Here is a 16,090-nt window from a genome sequence, read left to right as displayed (position 1 = left end):
ACGTAAGCATGATTGCATTGCATGTAAAAAGGCAAGACAACATTTTTGTTCGTATCGTTGTAAATTGATTTGGTTTTGTAATAAACAGTGGGACAGTTGTTTAAATGTTCATTATAATTTTTTTTCGTATGTGTAAAGGTCAACCTAATGCCAAAGTAGTTCAAGTCACCCGAAAGGCCTTTGACATGGCTTAACGAATGCTATATTATTTGCAAACAAGTCAACCAGGACCGACTTTAATGTGTCTTTCAAAACACGGAGTTGCTCAATTTAAATATAACTATGCGGTCACCCATCTGTAGAATAACCGCGCTAAGGGTTACTTAACTTATAGAACATTAGTAGCGGTTGCATTACTAACATACTTTTATCGTGTCATCCGAAGCACAGAGACATTTTGCTTAAATACTATGAAGCGGTTACACCTCTATGTCATATCTGCGCCAACAGTTACTTAAATTTGACCTTACTATTTACATAGTTTCGCGATGGCTTTACTCGAACACAAGTGAAAAATCAATGTGAAAATTGATATCTGTATTATATTCGTAAATTCTGAGTATTTCAAAAATAAAGAAGCTCCATCAAACAGGTTCCCTTCAGCTATAGAAGCCTGTGAGTAATTGATGTTCTAATTTCTGAATTTGGCAAGGCACTTTAATTAATTATGGAATAGACTTTCGCCCATGTGATATTTTGTACCTAAGACCAATATAATCAGCATCATCACCAACCTAGCTTTTCTTACAACTATGTTGGAGTCGGCTTACAGGCTTACCACGACGGAGCGACTGCTTATCGTACCAACCCGGTTATCTGGGTTATGACACGATACTGTTCGGTAAAACTGGGAATTCTGACAACTTTAAAAAAAAGAAAGTACAACATATCGTAGAGTTCTTCAGTTCGAAAAACTAATTTATTTCATACCATTTTTTTCACTACAAAACTTTGAGTAAATATGTAAAAATTACTAATTTATTCCGTCCGGTCTAGTACAACCTAATTTAAATTGAATAATACATAATATGTATATGGCAAGTAGTGTGCGTCAAGTTGATGGTCACTATTCAGTACATTGTTGCTTTTCACGTAAAGTTAAATCACTATAATATAAGGGAGAAAACAATGTACATAATGTCCAAATTATTGTCAATTTACATACGTAATAGCCCCCTGTAGGTCTATTCTCTACATCATCGACTACCGACAACCGGCTAGCTATCGAGAAATTTTGCTCAAAAATTTAATTAGCGCCTCTAGCGGACTTTCGAGGAAGTCTTCCTATTTTGGCCGTCGGGTACATTTTAAATGTCAAACTCTCGATACGCGGCAGTACCGACTGTAGAGAATTGCGCTACTGATGCCCATATCGTTTGGACAACCATGTGCATAACACCCTGTATAATAACTGTTAACATCTACATCAGAGGTAGGTATAAGGTTAGGCATTTGTTTTGATTACGTGCGTCGAATTTGCAGTGTCATGACGTTATCAGTCGTTGTACTATCTCTGTTAATATAACTGCCTACCTTACTTGTATAAGTTTGATCTTTGATCGTAACTGGTCAATCTAAATGATTCATCATTTTCGACAATTGTTAGTATGGTAGGCATACAAAATGTTTTATTTGACCTCAAGAACACCTAATTACTTCTATCGTTATAATTATGTATAAAGTTGTTAGTAAATATCTTCAATAGAAAATACCCTTTATGCCTACTATAAGGACACAGATATTTTTGCTAGACTTCAAGAGCATTTAACTTTTTAATTTAGTATTAAGTATATATTTTTGGGATTCATAGTATAGAAGAGAGAGAGAGAGAGATACAAACAGATCAACATTCATCTTTGTATTTTCAATAAAACAACATCCCACACTAACAAAACATCTAGTGGTATTATTATTATTACAAACGTACAAACAAAAGTCATCATAAACAAAACTCAACAAGTATTGTCCAACAATTTAGTAGAGAGCCTGCATCCAGCAAAGTACACGGCTGGTGAAGGCAAAATTCAGATTTTAGAACATCATTGACACCTATAGTCTTATACACATAGTGGCACTCTATTTGATAAAACTACTTTTCTATTGAAGTACATATAGCTTTTAACTATAATCGAGATAAATGCCGAGGCTCTCTATGAAATTGTCAGTCCATATCAGAATCCTATGGACTACGAACAACTTCCTTTTCCTTTAAGACCATCTTCAAAGATGCTGTTCCAGAATTTGTAGTCTTCTTCATCAGGTTTACTCTCGATTGTCAGATCTTCTGCGAAGTTCACGTAGCTAAGAGTTTTAGTGTTGTACTTGGGCCAGGTCACGCCAAGTGATGAGTCAGGAGTAGGGTTTCTGAAAATAGTAAATTGTTAGTTGTAGTATTTTTAGAAACATTTTTTTGGTTATTGGCTTAGTATTCAAAATAATTGGGATATCACAGTTGTCTAAATTAAGGACTCAAATCGTTAGTATTAGAGACTTAGAGACCACTATTATTTAATAATAATAGTTTTTAAGTTCTCTGCAAAAATATAATCATGCGAGCCATGAGCATAGATCCTAATGGAAGCAAGGCCATTTAATCGCGCATAAAAAGTACTTAAAACAAATAAAAAATATTTTTCGCTAATATTTACCCGTATTTGGCGAAGTTTGAAACAGCTGTTGTAATATGCTGTATCATTTTGTATTCAACACTGTCCAAAGTAACTGTCAAGTTCAAAGATTTCGGATCACCAGTATAACATAAGTCATCGAAATGTGATGCTGCCTCAAAACCGTATGGAGTGGCTTGCTTTCCATAATAATTCCTGTTGGAGAAACTAGAGAACTTGAAGAAATATGTATTACTTCCAACCTTAGTCCACTTTCTAAAGAACTGCTGCATGCAGTATGACAAACTAGCGTTATTCGAGTAACTGATAAAATTAGGGAGGTTCTCAACGCTTACTGACTTCTCGCCAAAATATCTCTTCTTAATTTTGTCAGCTAATGTCAGTATAGTATCTGGGGTAGCTTTGTTCAATATTGAACTGGGAACGAACATTTCTGGGTATCTGTTGTATCGTTCTAACAAACCGCCCAAGTAAAGTGAGAGCGCTACCAGCGTCTCTTCACTATTGTAACTGAACATAACATCAACTTTGTTGACTTTTTTCGAGTTCAATAATGCCATAGGATCGTCAGGTAAGAAGCGCTCTCCTGAACATTTTTTCTCTATCACAGGCGGGAATGGTTGCATTTTGAATAGGACATCTGTTTTTTGTTCATGTGCCATTACTTCAACAGTTTTATTAATCAATTTGTCAGGCGTTTGGCTTTGGAGGAACGTTAGCAGTTCAGTAGTGTTATTAGTCTCTAACCCTAGAGTTTGTCCGAGGAGGAAAGCTCGTCGTTCAGTTTTGAAAGCGGTATTGAAGTCGCAGGTTGGGGCACCGCTCATCGCTATAGCTCTGTGGAACAAGCCTTTAGACATTGGAGAAACCAAGTGGTAACCAACTGAAGCCCCGCCAGCACTGGTTCCCATAATAGTGACGCTGTTTGGATTCCCTCCAAAGCTTTGAATATTTTTCTTCACCCATTTGAGCACAGCCACTTGGTCTTTCATGCCAGCGTTGCCAGGGACATCGCATGTGCCCATATTCAAGAAGCCTAAAGAATCAAGTCTGTAGTTAAAAGTTACTATGACAACATCTTTGGTGACGAGGAAATCTGGTCCGTAAATGTCATCGTTTCCTGAACCAAATTTGTAGGCACCGACGTGGATGATGACTATTACTGGGAACGAAGCCGTCAAGTTACTGGAGTACACGTTGAGGAACATGCAGTCTTCACTGCCTGGGGTATAAATACCGGAGAGCGCGTTCACTTGAGGGCAAACATTGCCGTGAGCAGACGCATTTCTTACTCCCTCCCATGGTTCTGGGTCTTGAGGTGCCTGCAAGAAAGATAATGGTTTTTGTAGAAACTAAATGATTACTCTGTTATGTAAGGGTACTAGAAAGTAATAGACCTTGGCTAACTAATAGTTCAAAATCTTTGCTTGCTTACAAAAGAGAACAACTGCATTGGCAATTAAACTTGTGTCGCGGGAACAACAACAAACACAAAGTATAACTACACCTCATATTCCCTGAACCCATAATAGTGTACTCTTCGGAGGTCATCGGTCTTCACTTACCTTGAATCTCAGTTCACCAACTGGCGGTTTAGCGTACGGGATACCTTTAAAACTGTAATACTTCTCATTTAGGACTGTCGTCGCAATTTGTCCTTCTAAGGTTCCTTGCGCGACATTTACTTGAATACTTTCACCAGAAATGCTTCGCAATGCCCTGTGAAGAATATCTTTGTAAAGACACTTTTCCCAAACAGATTGATCAGAATTATGAATGTTACTGATTCTCTTAATAGATGAGGAGATTGTCTGAAAACTTAGGCGCTGTCTCCACGAGCGAGAGAATCGCGACGAGTCCGCCCTTATATCGTCGGACAATCTCCATGAACGAGCGATAATTCCGCCGTGTATCGTCGCTAGCCGTAACGGAATCGCAGAGTTTCCGCGGCGACTCGTAACGGTATCGTCGGTAACCCCGCGTTTCCTCGTTTAAAAAGCTTATTGAGACGAGAGACAACGCTGAAATGACGCTGCATTTGAGAGCGCCCGCTGCGCGCTCGTTGCGAGACCGCCGCGTCCGCTGTGCGAGCGCGCAGCGGACGCGCTGCTAGTCGCGGCTAGCTAGCGACGATATTATTATGTTTCGCGCGCTCGTTGCCACTCGTCGCATCGCGGCGATAATATCGCCGTGTGGAGACGGTTCCGTAGAGAGTGTATAGAAATACGTGGCACGACGATAATATCGACGCGAATCTCTCGCTCGTGGAGACAGCGCCTTAGTACAGAAATTTGCACGACGTCTTTACATTATAAATAAAATTCTGTGTAGTTTCAAATAAAGAAGTTGCATAAACTGGTCACTGATGATAAAAATTCTAAACTTTGTTTACTACTACAGTCGTGTATTTTGCCTAGAAGGTTCTCTACTAAGTTGTCGTACTACATCTTAGTATCAATCGCTATAGATTATCTAAACAAGGACTTTAGCTAAAAAGGTTTACGGTCCTTCGTGTTACAAACTTAATCTCACTCTAAACTATAAAAAAGTAATAAAACAGACTACTTACAACGAGATGAGAATAACAATTGCAGATGTAGCCGCCATTTTGACGACTTTGTGTTCTGCTCCCGACAAGTCCCTCTGCCAAGTGAAAACTGTTAATTTTTGATGAACAAATCGCTTTTATTGAGTATCTTTTCATTGTAATTCTTGAATATTTGAGCAGTTTAAAACATATGTGTCAATAATACTATACATTTTTAATTAATTTGATTGACGTCTTTTGTTTGTAGGTAAAGAAGCCTATTGGGACAAGTGATATGATAATTAGAATTTGGTAAAAAATATGAAATAGCTCAGCAAGGGCATGTCTAAACTCGAAAATATTTTGTAATCCTAAATATCTTCTAATGAGTGCAGTTTTCAAAAAAATGAAATATCTTATGACAGTCCGATGCAGCTTCTGCTTTTAAGAATAACTCTTATTTGGGGAAATTTTGTGAGTGTCTAAAACTAAGTTTTTTTTGGTTAATATACTTAGCCTTTGCCTCTACTTCTTTCGACAAAGAATAACCTCAAGTATTTACGTAATCTTAAACCAAACACTGGAGACTTATTTAGGACCTAGGGTCCTTCCATACAGGTATCATTATGATCCGCTGGTTTTTTATTGGCTCACTATATAGCCAGTTTCTCTCCTAGGACAATCGGGTATCCGACGGTTTTTCTCCCCACGAAAAAAGGTAGAAAAAGTATAATATTTATTTTACATTAATAAAATTAGCCTTTGAACAGTGTGGACATGGCTGTACACAGATAAAACAGGTGCGATGTCATGTGACTTATTCGTGTATTCATATTTGCACTCATTTTATTTGATTGTCGGAACTGAATGGTGAGGAATATGTTGATAAAAACGGATTATAACAGCGACGCTTACAATTTTATTTATCTATCAGCGCGAGTTTTAGCCGGAACTTCAAGATTTTAAAAAATCATCATCTTGTCTTTCTCTTCATTTACTTATATATAAGTAATTCAGAATTTTTGAATATGTATGAATATGATGTCTGACTCATGGAATGAGCCCGACTCATAATGGGTAATTGTATTCACTACCGCCCCGATCACAGGCAGTTAAAACATAATTTCCCGTACGGTACTAAGTTTTTTGTTACCTTGACCAGGTGACCATATGAACTCTTAATTTGAAAATAATAATTTACTACTGTGTAAGTCTTAACCCATTTCTTGACTGCATGCTTGGTTTCCAACCTGCACTTGGCCAGCGTGGTGGACTCAAGGCTCTACTCCTCCCTCGTTCGGAAAGAGACCCTTGCCCAGCTCCAGTGAGACAGTAATGGGTTAAAAAAAATAGTTGAAATTAATGCAATAGTCATAGACTAGTAGACACATATTTTACATCGAATGGTCAATAAGCACCTATTCATTATAGTATTTTACGAAAGATACACTCATTGCTATAATATTTTGAGAAGGCAATTTGACATACATTCAATGTTATAAATTGTAACCAATTTTCAAGTCCGATATAAAGAAAAAAAAAATACAAAGAATAAAATCAAGTTTATTTTATTAAAGGCACAAACACAACATTGTTTAGACATTAAACAACAGTTAAAAATCTTATTATAATATCAACAGGGTATCTGATTATAGTAGTCAGACCAGCTATTCTTTATGAAAAGTCATAAATATTTTGCTTTTATTTGAAGTATCATAGTTTAAAGCAAATAAATGACTGATTAATTTGTTATTTCGGTCTATTATAATTTCAGATTTTATATTATGTAGAGAAACATTTGCTACGGATTCTTATGTACATTATTTCTGATTTAAAATGTTTCTTTTACCAAGTTAAGTACTACTACTCCACTTAGAACGTCACACCAGCATCTTTGAAGATACCCTTCCAGAAGTTGTAAGCATCGTCATCAGCCTTCGATTCGGTTGTCAGGTTCTCGCCAAAGTTCACGTAAGAGAGAGAACGGGTCTTGAACGGAGACCAGGTCGAGCCTAGTGAGTCCGGAGTTGGGTCTCTGTGAAAGATATTACGAGAACATTAGTAAACGCTGTTACACGTTTTCGTCGTACGACGTACGTTTTACCGGCATTTTCCGTTTATGTTAGTACTAATTTATAAGCAATTAAGACCGCCGCCTATTTGGATTACTTCAGCAAGTCTGGAGTAGTCTGGACCGTCAATTGAAGTGATTTTTAGAACTTGTCACTTTTGGAAAGCGGATTTACAATAAATAAATCTTAAACAAATCATATTTTCAGTGGACTGCGAAGTTTACTAAAGAAGTGATATTAAGAAACAACTTACCCCTTTAGAACGAAGTTCTTGACAGCTGATGTGATGTCTTGTACAATTTTCAATTCGGGGCTGTTTTCTTCAAGTGGCAAGCTCATGGATTTGGGATCAAATAAGTAGAACTCGATGTCAAGATGTGCAGCACCAGTGACGCCGTACTGAGCAACTTGTTGTGCGTAGTAATTTCTCTTAGTGTAACCAGAGAAAAGGAACGAATAAGTTTTACCCACTTTAGACCATCTTCTGAAGTATCTTTGCATATCAATGTTTATATTTGCATGGTTTGAATACGTGATGAATTCGGCTAGATTATCAGCGCTAACAGCCTTGTCACCAAAGTAATAATCCTTGATCTTGTCAGCTAACTTCAAAATAGTATCGGGCGTACAACTGACCAACAATTTGCTCGGAACAAAATTCTCAGGATATCTTTTGAACGACTGTATGATCGATTCCGCGTACTGTTGTGCCAAAAGCAGAGTCTCCTGGCTGCTGTACCCGAACAAAACATCAGCTTTGTTCACGTTACGACGTTCAATAGCTTCAAACGGATCTTTGGGTATAAAGCTTGGCTCTTTGCATTTTGGTTCAATCACAGGAGCGGTGAACGGTTGCATTTTGAAAGGTATATCCGTGGTTTCTTCTGATACTAACACGGTGGCGATAGAAGCAGTTTTGTTTATCAATTTATCATAATTAACATTTTGGAGGAACTGTAATAAGTCTGTGGTGTTACTTGCTTCGTATCCCAAATTTTGTGCCAGAGTAAACGCCCTCCTTACCGGCTGGTAAGGATATACCGAGTCACAAGAAGTAGCGCCACTCATCGCAATAGCTCTCTTAAATAGACCTTTCGACATCGGTGATACCAAGTGGAAGCCGACTGAACTTGATCCGGCAGTTCCTCCCATAATAGTTACACTGTCGGGGTCGCCTCCGAAATTCTTAATGTTTTTCTGTACCCATTTCAATGCGGCAACTTGATCCTTTAGCCCAGCATTGCCGGGTACGTCACAGTTGCCAAGACTGAGGAAGCCTAATGTATCTAATCTGTAGTTTAATGTAACTACGACTAACTCTGACACATGGAAATCGGGACCATACATTGCTGTGTCCCCTGATCCAAACAGGAAGGCACCGCCGTGGATCCATACTAAGACACTTAAAAGTTTGTCGGGTTTTAGATTAGGAGTGTATACGTTAACGAACAGACAGTCTTCATTGCCGTGGTCGTACACGTTTGTTAGGATGTTAAGTTGCGGGCAGATGGAGCCGTGCTTTGTCGCATCTCTCACTCCGTCCCAACATTCGGGATCTTGTGGAGCCTGCAAACGTGAAAAGATACAATGGAAATGACATTTAATTTTACTTTTACTATAATAAAATGTAAAACAAATTTATGTACAACTTGCGTGTACGATTTTATTTTTAGGAAAGATAAAAATAATATCAAAATTAACTAGTATTTACCTTGAACCTAAGTTCCCCGATAGGAGCCTTGGCGTAGGGGATACCTTTGAAACTGTAATAGGTGACGTTGGTGATTGACGTCACTTGTTCACCCGCAAGTTTTCCCTGTTCCACTGTGACTTGTATAGCATCGTCAGCTATACCGTATACGGCCCTGCGAACATAAGTATTTAATTAAATTGAATATTCAAAAAGGAAAGATGTCTTATGTAATATACATAAGTTGAAAGTCTTCCTCTTAGCAGTAGGAACTTAGGAAAATTTTAGGTAAGTACTGAAAAGGAAATTTTCCTCAGATGTACCTTTGTAATTACAGATTCAATTGGTCATGTGCCTTATCATTAATTATAGCTACCGAAAGTGACCAACGACTAACCATGTCCTGGACGATCGATAAGCCAATCTAGAAATAGATAATTAAATACTAGAGATCACAAACATATCGAAAAACAAGTATGACTTGAAAAACCAAAACATGTTGCATTACACAAAACTGACAAAGATAAAACAGAGTAAGAGAAAATACTTAAGGTACTGTTAATAATAATAATGAAGACCCACGACAGTAATTTGAATATATACACAAATATTATCATAATAAAAATCAAATAAAATTTTACTTACAGCGTGATGAGAATCACGATTGGTGATATTGACGCCATCACGAAGACCTTTCAGTTCTGCGACTGAACTGCCTACAAACTGCCGATATCTCATGATGAAGCATATTTTATATGAGCCGAATAAGCCGAATTAACATAAAATTATTTAATTTAAACATGTCATATAATATTATGTCAATATCATATTTGCTTTATGTAACCACTTACCTAAAAACATATTGTCCAAAATTTAGTTTTTTTTTGTCATGTCGACATTAAAGTGTTGTCTGTATGTTGTAAGTATAATTTATAGACAGTCCTTTTCATAAAAGTCTTCTAAGAAACCCCTTATCGTGTTCATTTGATAGCAAAGTAGGTTCTACCAGAGGGTTGATTTCCTATTAACCAAGCTAACGAGATAAGTTGTACTGAAAAATCAGATTACGGGGTGATTTCTTACTTTTCTCGACTATCAACAACCGGCTAGCTTTAGACAATTTTTGTATGTAAGGCTGGTTTTATAGCCACGCGCTCGAGCAGCGCTGTTGATTAAACGCGCGCTGTTCGCCGGTACGGCGAAACGCGCGGTGTTAATCTCGTTTTACAGCGGACCGCGCGCTTTACAAACGCGCGCTGCTCAACGGCGCGTCTGACAGCGTAGCTATGAAACCAGCCTTAATGTGATCAGCGCCTCTAGCGGGCACCATAAGAACAAATTTTGCTGTACATTTTAAATGTCAATCTCTAGATAATCGATAATGTCGACTATAGAGAATCGCGCACTGAACGCAAGCAAAGCCAGGTTTCACTATTGTGTGAAAACGAGGAAAAACTGAAGTAAATTACCATTAAATTTGATATATTATCGAACAATACTCGTATAAATTAGGTGACTTAAATAATAATTGTTTCAAAAATGTCAATAATATTTATATGCCTTTCGGTCCAGTTGTAGTTTGAATTACATATATAATTATTAATAACTAGCTTTTACCCGCGACTTCGTCCGCGAAAAGACTCAACTTCGACTATTCAATATTATGTGTGTATTAGACATAGTTACCACTTGCTGTGACGGTCGAGGAAAACATCATGATGAAACTTTGCTTCCTTAGAATTTGTTTAAGATATTTGTTTGAGGTAGGACAAAGTCCCCCACTTGTCCAGCGTTGTGGAGTCAAGGCCTAACCTCTCCTTAGTTTGGAAGGAGACCCAAACTTAACATTATGTTTTTTTATATAGCCCAAGATCGCGGTTCCGATAGTGTACAAACGCATCCATCTCTTTTTTATCTCATTAGTTTTCCTGTATTTTTCTTTTCATATTTTCGGCAATTTATTTGCACTTGAAACGATATGGTAATACAGTTGCACGTACGTTTCATATTCTTACATATGAATAATTCAATAAAACTGAACAAACAGTTTTCCGACGTTGTTTTCAACTTTTCATTAATTTGTCCTTGGATTTCTTCAGTTTTCAGTCAGTTTGCAAATACGGCCAATGTAAACTGTGACGGCAAATTTTGAAAATTAACTATGTAAAATACCGTTTTTAAGTTATCTTAACGCTTTTCCTATTACTTATTCAAAGATAAAAGTGACATGAGAAACAATAAATTATGTTGTTGACGTCTTTGTTCAGTAAATTAACTTAACTGGCACATTCACTATCTTATTAACTTTACTAATGCAATAATATTATCAATTATAATCTTTACTTAATATTATCAATTGTATTAACGGTGAAGAAAAACATCGTGATGAAACCTTGCCCTAAAGTTCCTTCGTGAAGTTCTTGAGTACATGCATAGTCCGCAATGCGTACTTGGCCGCACTTTGGCAGCCTAATCCTCAAGGTCTATCTCCTCCATTATTCCTGTAGGGAAACTCTTGCCCAGCAGTGGGACAGGAATGGAAGATAATGGAGTAATGGGTAAAGGAAAAGAATAAGGTACCTTTAAGGAACTGGACAACTTATAGATGCATAACATTTATTATTTGACCTTGATTAAACAGAAACCCTTTAATAGGTTGAAAAACAAGTAATTCAAAACACTTGCAAGATAAATATGTAAATAAGTACAGGTACATATAAATTATATTAATCGCCTACTGTTCTAGCGTGAACTATTCAGTTGCAGTACAAGTGTCTACTGAAAGGCATCATGACAATATCTGCATTGTTTCTGTTGTGTTTGAATTTCTTGTGAGTATTTTTAAAATGTATTTTCTGTTCAGACTTCCCTCTTTGCATTGAACGACTTTAATGATGGTTAAAACATTGCATGTAATACTTTATAACATAATATCTTTAATGTCTTCTTTTTTATTATAGTTCCTATGAACAATAAATACAGCGAGTGATATCTCAGTCGCGTAGTAGAAATGCCAGCTGCTATAGATTTTTTCTACCAACTTTTAAGCTCAAACTTTAAATATCAACATGTGCTCAATCTGGAAGTGAAATTTCATACCTAATTTTGGGTAGTCACATTATAGTACATGACTGAACTAGTCTACTAGTCTGAACCATGAAGTTAGAAAAATGTAGAAATCTGTAAGATTTTCGTCAGAAAATTTTTCGCCTATTGAAAATTATTTTGAAAATATGAATGTTTTCGTGACTAGAGTCGTGTGCGGTTCCGGCGATCGCGTCATAATTCGAGTGAGACAAGGACAGTTGCTTGGTGAAAAGATAAAGGCTATCACTGGAGTCTCTTACTACAGCTTCAAAGGAATCCCATACGCTAAACCACCACTTGGGAAATTGAGATTCAAGGTAAAAATATTTTTTTTAGCCTTTATTAATTTAGTCATGCTGAAAAGTAGTTAGAAAGGAGCAAGTCATAATAGCATATTAAAAATCATGTGGTATGTGGCATCAGCGCCTACCTTATGACTTTCCTAGCATCTATGACGCTTTCCTCGTATTTTTTTTCATTATCGCTTTTCATGAATCATAAGTCTAATTCCCCATTACATTTACAGAGTTTTCTTAAAGCAGTCAATGTTTTACACTCCATTAAAAAAAAGTAACGAATTCAACCATTTTATAATTCCTGTCAAAATCTGTAATCTTTTACAGGCACCTCAAGACCCCGAACCTTGGGCTGGTGTGCGAAGCGCTCTCGTTCATGGGCCTGTATGCCCTCAAAATTCTTTGTTTAACATAGTTAATCCTTCTGATGGCGACCCATCTGCTGCATTTGGTGATGAGGATTGTCTGTTCCTCAACGTATACACTCCAAATCTCAAACCAAACAAACCTCTTTCAGTACTTTTCGTTATACCGGGTGGCGCGTATGTCTTCGGATCTGGAAATGATGATATCTATGGACCAGATTTCCTTATTTCTAAACAAATTATTGTAGTCACCATTAACCACAGATTAGGGCCATTAGGATTCCTCAGTATGGGAACTCCTGAGGTACCAGGGAATGCTGCAATGAAAGATCAGGTTGCTGGTTTAAAATGGGTGCAAAAAAATATCAAGTACTTCGGAGGTGATCCTAATTGTGTAACTATTATAGGCGAAAGTAGTGGAGCGGCTTCAGTTGGTTTCCATCTACTTTCACCAATGTCCAAAGGATTATTTCGCAGAGTTATTTCTATGAGTGGCTCACCTTTCGCCGATTGGAATACCTTTTTTAAACCAGAACGGAGAGCCTTTATTATTGGAGAAAATTTAGGTCTGGTCACTCAAAATAAAACTGAATTGTTACATTTCTTGCAAAGCGTTAAAGTTGAGCAGTTAATAAATCAGACCGCCACTGTAATGGCATCGGAAGAAACTACAAACGTCATATTTAAAATGGAGCTATTTCCACCACTGGTTGAAAAAGTATGTTCGGAAAATAGTTTTATATGTGAAGATCCAAAAAAGACGTTGAAATGTGGTAATGTTAATAAAGCAGATGTGATGTTCAGTTACAATAATGAAGAGGCGGTGTACGCACTACCATTATACGAAAACAGTGATATAGTGAACAGATACAAGAGGTACCCAGAGATGTTTGTTCCCAGTGAAATACTAACAAAGGCTAGCGCAGATAAAATCCTAAAACTGGCTGATAAAATTAAAAAGTACTATTTTGGTAACAAAACTGTAGGATTTGAGAACATCCGTGAATTTATTAACTACCAAAACTATATGAGTTTTGTGTATGCCACAAAGAAATTCTTCCGCTCATGGCCGAATGTTGGGAACAGATATTTCTTCGAATTTACTAGTTTCTCTAGGAGGAATTATATGGGTAAAAATGGTGTTCGTTATGGTATAAAAGGAGCCTCTCATTATGACGATATATTTTACATCTACAGTCCAAAATTTATCAATCTACCTCTTGGTGTTCTTGAATATCGACTCATACAAGATATCACTACAGCTGTTTGTAACTTTGCTAAGTATGGGTAAGTCATTATTTTATACTACTTCTTCTTCTCCACAGCATATATGTGTCCACTGCTGAACGTATGCCTACTATAATTATATTATTATTTTATTATTATTTATACTACTAATTATGAGATAAACTTTTAAATGTCAAGATGTATTTGTTGAGCAAAAATGTTATAAAATCACCATTTGAACTTGATTAAATAAAATCTCCATTGTTCATCTCTAGTGCCGGTCTTTAGATGAAGTAATAAATTATTCAGTGCTTTATAAATACAATGGAAACATTACAACATTTCAACAAATATGTTACAGAAATCCCAGCCCCAGAGGTTCCCTTGGAGTAAATTGGCCACAGTACGACCCCTTCAAGCAGGCGTACGTACAATTTGGGGAAAACCTGACTGTAGGCTACGCACATGATGAATCTGAATATTATTTCTGGGAGAGTATCTATGAAGAAGCTCGATTAGATCAGAAGAGACATTAAACTATTATAAATTTAATTTGTAACAATAAACAGTTTTGATAAACTCTCTAGATACAGGCAGCCGGTTTTGTCGTTGTTACTTTTTTACTGTTCCTTCTCCAAAAGGTTGTGTTGATAATAAAGAATCATAATTAAATTTATCCGATATAAGAAAGGAGAAGTTTCTTAGTTCGCCAGTATCTTAATTTCTACGCTAAAATAATTGCAAAAAAATATATTATTATTTATGATTTTGTAGAGTTATAGTTTGAATATACTATAATAAATTGTAATTTTGCTATGATATAATTTTTTTCATCCTACAAATAAATTTTCTCCATCTCGCAACACCCAACAGTGCTATAAGCATTGTATCAGGCGTTTAGCAAATCCGCAAAAACGAGTTTGAAACATCCACACGTTTCACATTCCAGGATTTATGTGTGCCCTTTGCAATAATAAATTTATAATATCTCGTGAATGGTCTGTCAAGGGACCTCAGGCCAAGGCCAGGCCTTTGTGCCCAAAGGATAAGTAATCAGTGGGGCCAATATATGAAATTGATATTTTACTCAATACAGTCCGGAGGTATGTGATGATAAAGGTTGAATATTTGATTGTGAGTCTACACAAAGCTTTGTATTAGATTGGCTAGATCCTGCTATGCTATTCGCGTGTTATGTTAAAGACTAGAAATAATTTTTGGTAAATTAAATATCGCTAAACACATACTTAAATATATCATTTTTAATCCTAGAACTACCAACTTTTGCAGCTTTTTTTGTCACTAGGGACTTTATTAACATATAATAAACCAACGTTTTGCGGATTCTACAGCTGTTTATTTCCATAAGGGACATAGTGGTAAGCCATGGGCACCGGTTAAACTAATGCTACGCTGATCATAACGCAAATTTTCGTGTTGCTTGTTTATTATATATTAGTTAATAGTATAGATCGAAACGTTAAGCATTCCTACGTAAAATGCGTGTTCCCGTTAATTCCCGTATTATATTATAAAATACCACCCATAAATACATGTATCTAATAATATTTTTGCTTTTTATAGAAAAGCAATATTTTCATAACCAAATCCAACACTATTTTTGTTAGCAATCAGAATTTTGTTAAATATTTTATTTTAGGCGAAAAGTTACGTTAAAATCGTATTTCATTGGATGATACGGACCCGTGTGAAGTATAGTACTCATTAATTTTACGCAACACTGAGCATTTGTACCTATATCAAATATTTTCTACGGATTTTCATGTTGCTGAATAATTTTTGAAACCTACTTTTTAGTTTTACGGGTTACGATGTTTCGCTATTTCGGTCCCAATAATTGCTTGTAATTTTAGGATGTTCCCAATTTACCTTTTTGTATATATTCCGTAAATAAAAGCCTTTAAAAAGTTATTAATTATCGAGGTTTTCTAAAACCAATGTGAACCTAAAGTAAGACTCGAAATCAAAATTAAAAACGCTTCAGTAATCAAATCAAACACTCTGTGTTTGTTTAAACAACAAGAACTGATGAAAAACATTAAGAAATAATAATCCTAATTAATTTAAAGAAGGCCTAACCCTCCCCCCCCCCCTTTCGTTTGGGAGGAGATCCTTGCCCTGCAGTGGGGTAGCAATGGGTCAAAAAAAGAAAGAAACTACTACTGTCATGGCCATTGT

General features: G+C 36.4%; 4 protein-coding genes across 4 annotated transcripts in view; 2 read left to right on the top strand and 2 right to left on the bottom strand.

Annotated features, from left to right (window-relative positions):
- gogo (thrombospondin-1 like protein golden goal) overlaps window positions 1–16,090 on the top strand; it is a 293,513-nt gene that overhangs the window by 110,904 nt on the left and 166,519 nt on the right. The window lies entirely within an intron of this gene.
- Window positions 1,904–5,297, bottom strand: LOC142975845 (esterase FE4-like). The gene is made up of 4 exons (XM_076118939.1): window positions 5,197–5,297; window positions 4,193–4,346; window positions 2,649–3,949; window positions 1,904–2,364 (listed from the first exon to the last, which is right to left on the bottom strand). Exons 1-4 carry the CDS (start codon window positions 5,232–5,234, stop codon window positions 2,187–2,189), a joined length of 1,671 nt encoding a protein of 556 aa, XP_075975054.1. The 5' UTR covers window positions 5,235–5,297; the 3' UTR covers window positions 1,904–2,186.
- On the bottom strand, window positions 6,702–9,647 carry LOC142975846 (esterase B1-like). The gene is made up of 4 exons (XM_076118940.1): window positions 9,562–9,647; window positions 8,938–9,091; window positions 7,480–8,792; window positions 6,702–7,189 (listed from the first exon to the last, which is right to left on the bottom strand). The coding sequence occupies exons 1-4, from the start codon at window positions 9,597–9,599 to the stop codon at window positions 7,027–7,029; spliced, it is 1,668 nt and encodes a 555-aa protein (XP_075975055.1). The 5' UTR covers window positions 9,600–9,647; the 3' UTR covers window positions 6,702–7,026.
- LOC142976269 (esterase E4-like) lies at window positions 11,677–14,427 on the top strand. The gene is made up of 4 exons (XM_076119557.1): window positions 11,677–11,747; window positions 12,170–12,320; window positions 12,627–13,951; window positions 14,253–14,427. The coding sequence occupies exons 1-4, from the start codon at window positions 11,707–11,709 to the stop codon at window positions 14,425–14,427; spliced, it is 1,692 nt and encodes a 563-aa protein (XP_075975672.1). The 5' UTR covers window positions 11,677–11,706.

This window comes from Anticarsia gemmatalis, chromosome 10, assembly GCF_050436995.1.
Source record: "Anticarsia gemmatalis isolate Benzon Research Colony breed Stoneville strain chromosome 10, ilAntGemm2 primary, whole genome shotgun sequence".
Classification (NCBI taxonomy): Eukaryota; Metazoa; Arthropoda; class Insecta; order Lepidoptera; family Erebidae; genus Anticarsia; species Anticarsia gemmatalis.
This window is presented reverse-complemented; position numbering and strand designations above follow the sequence as displayed.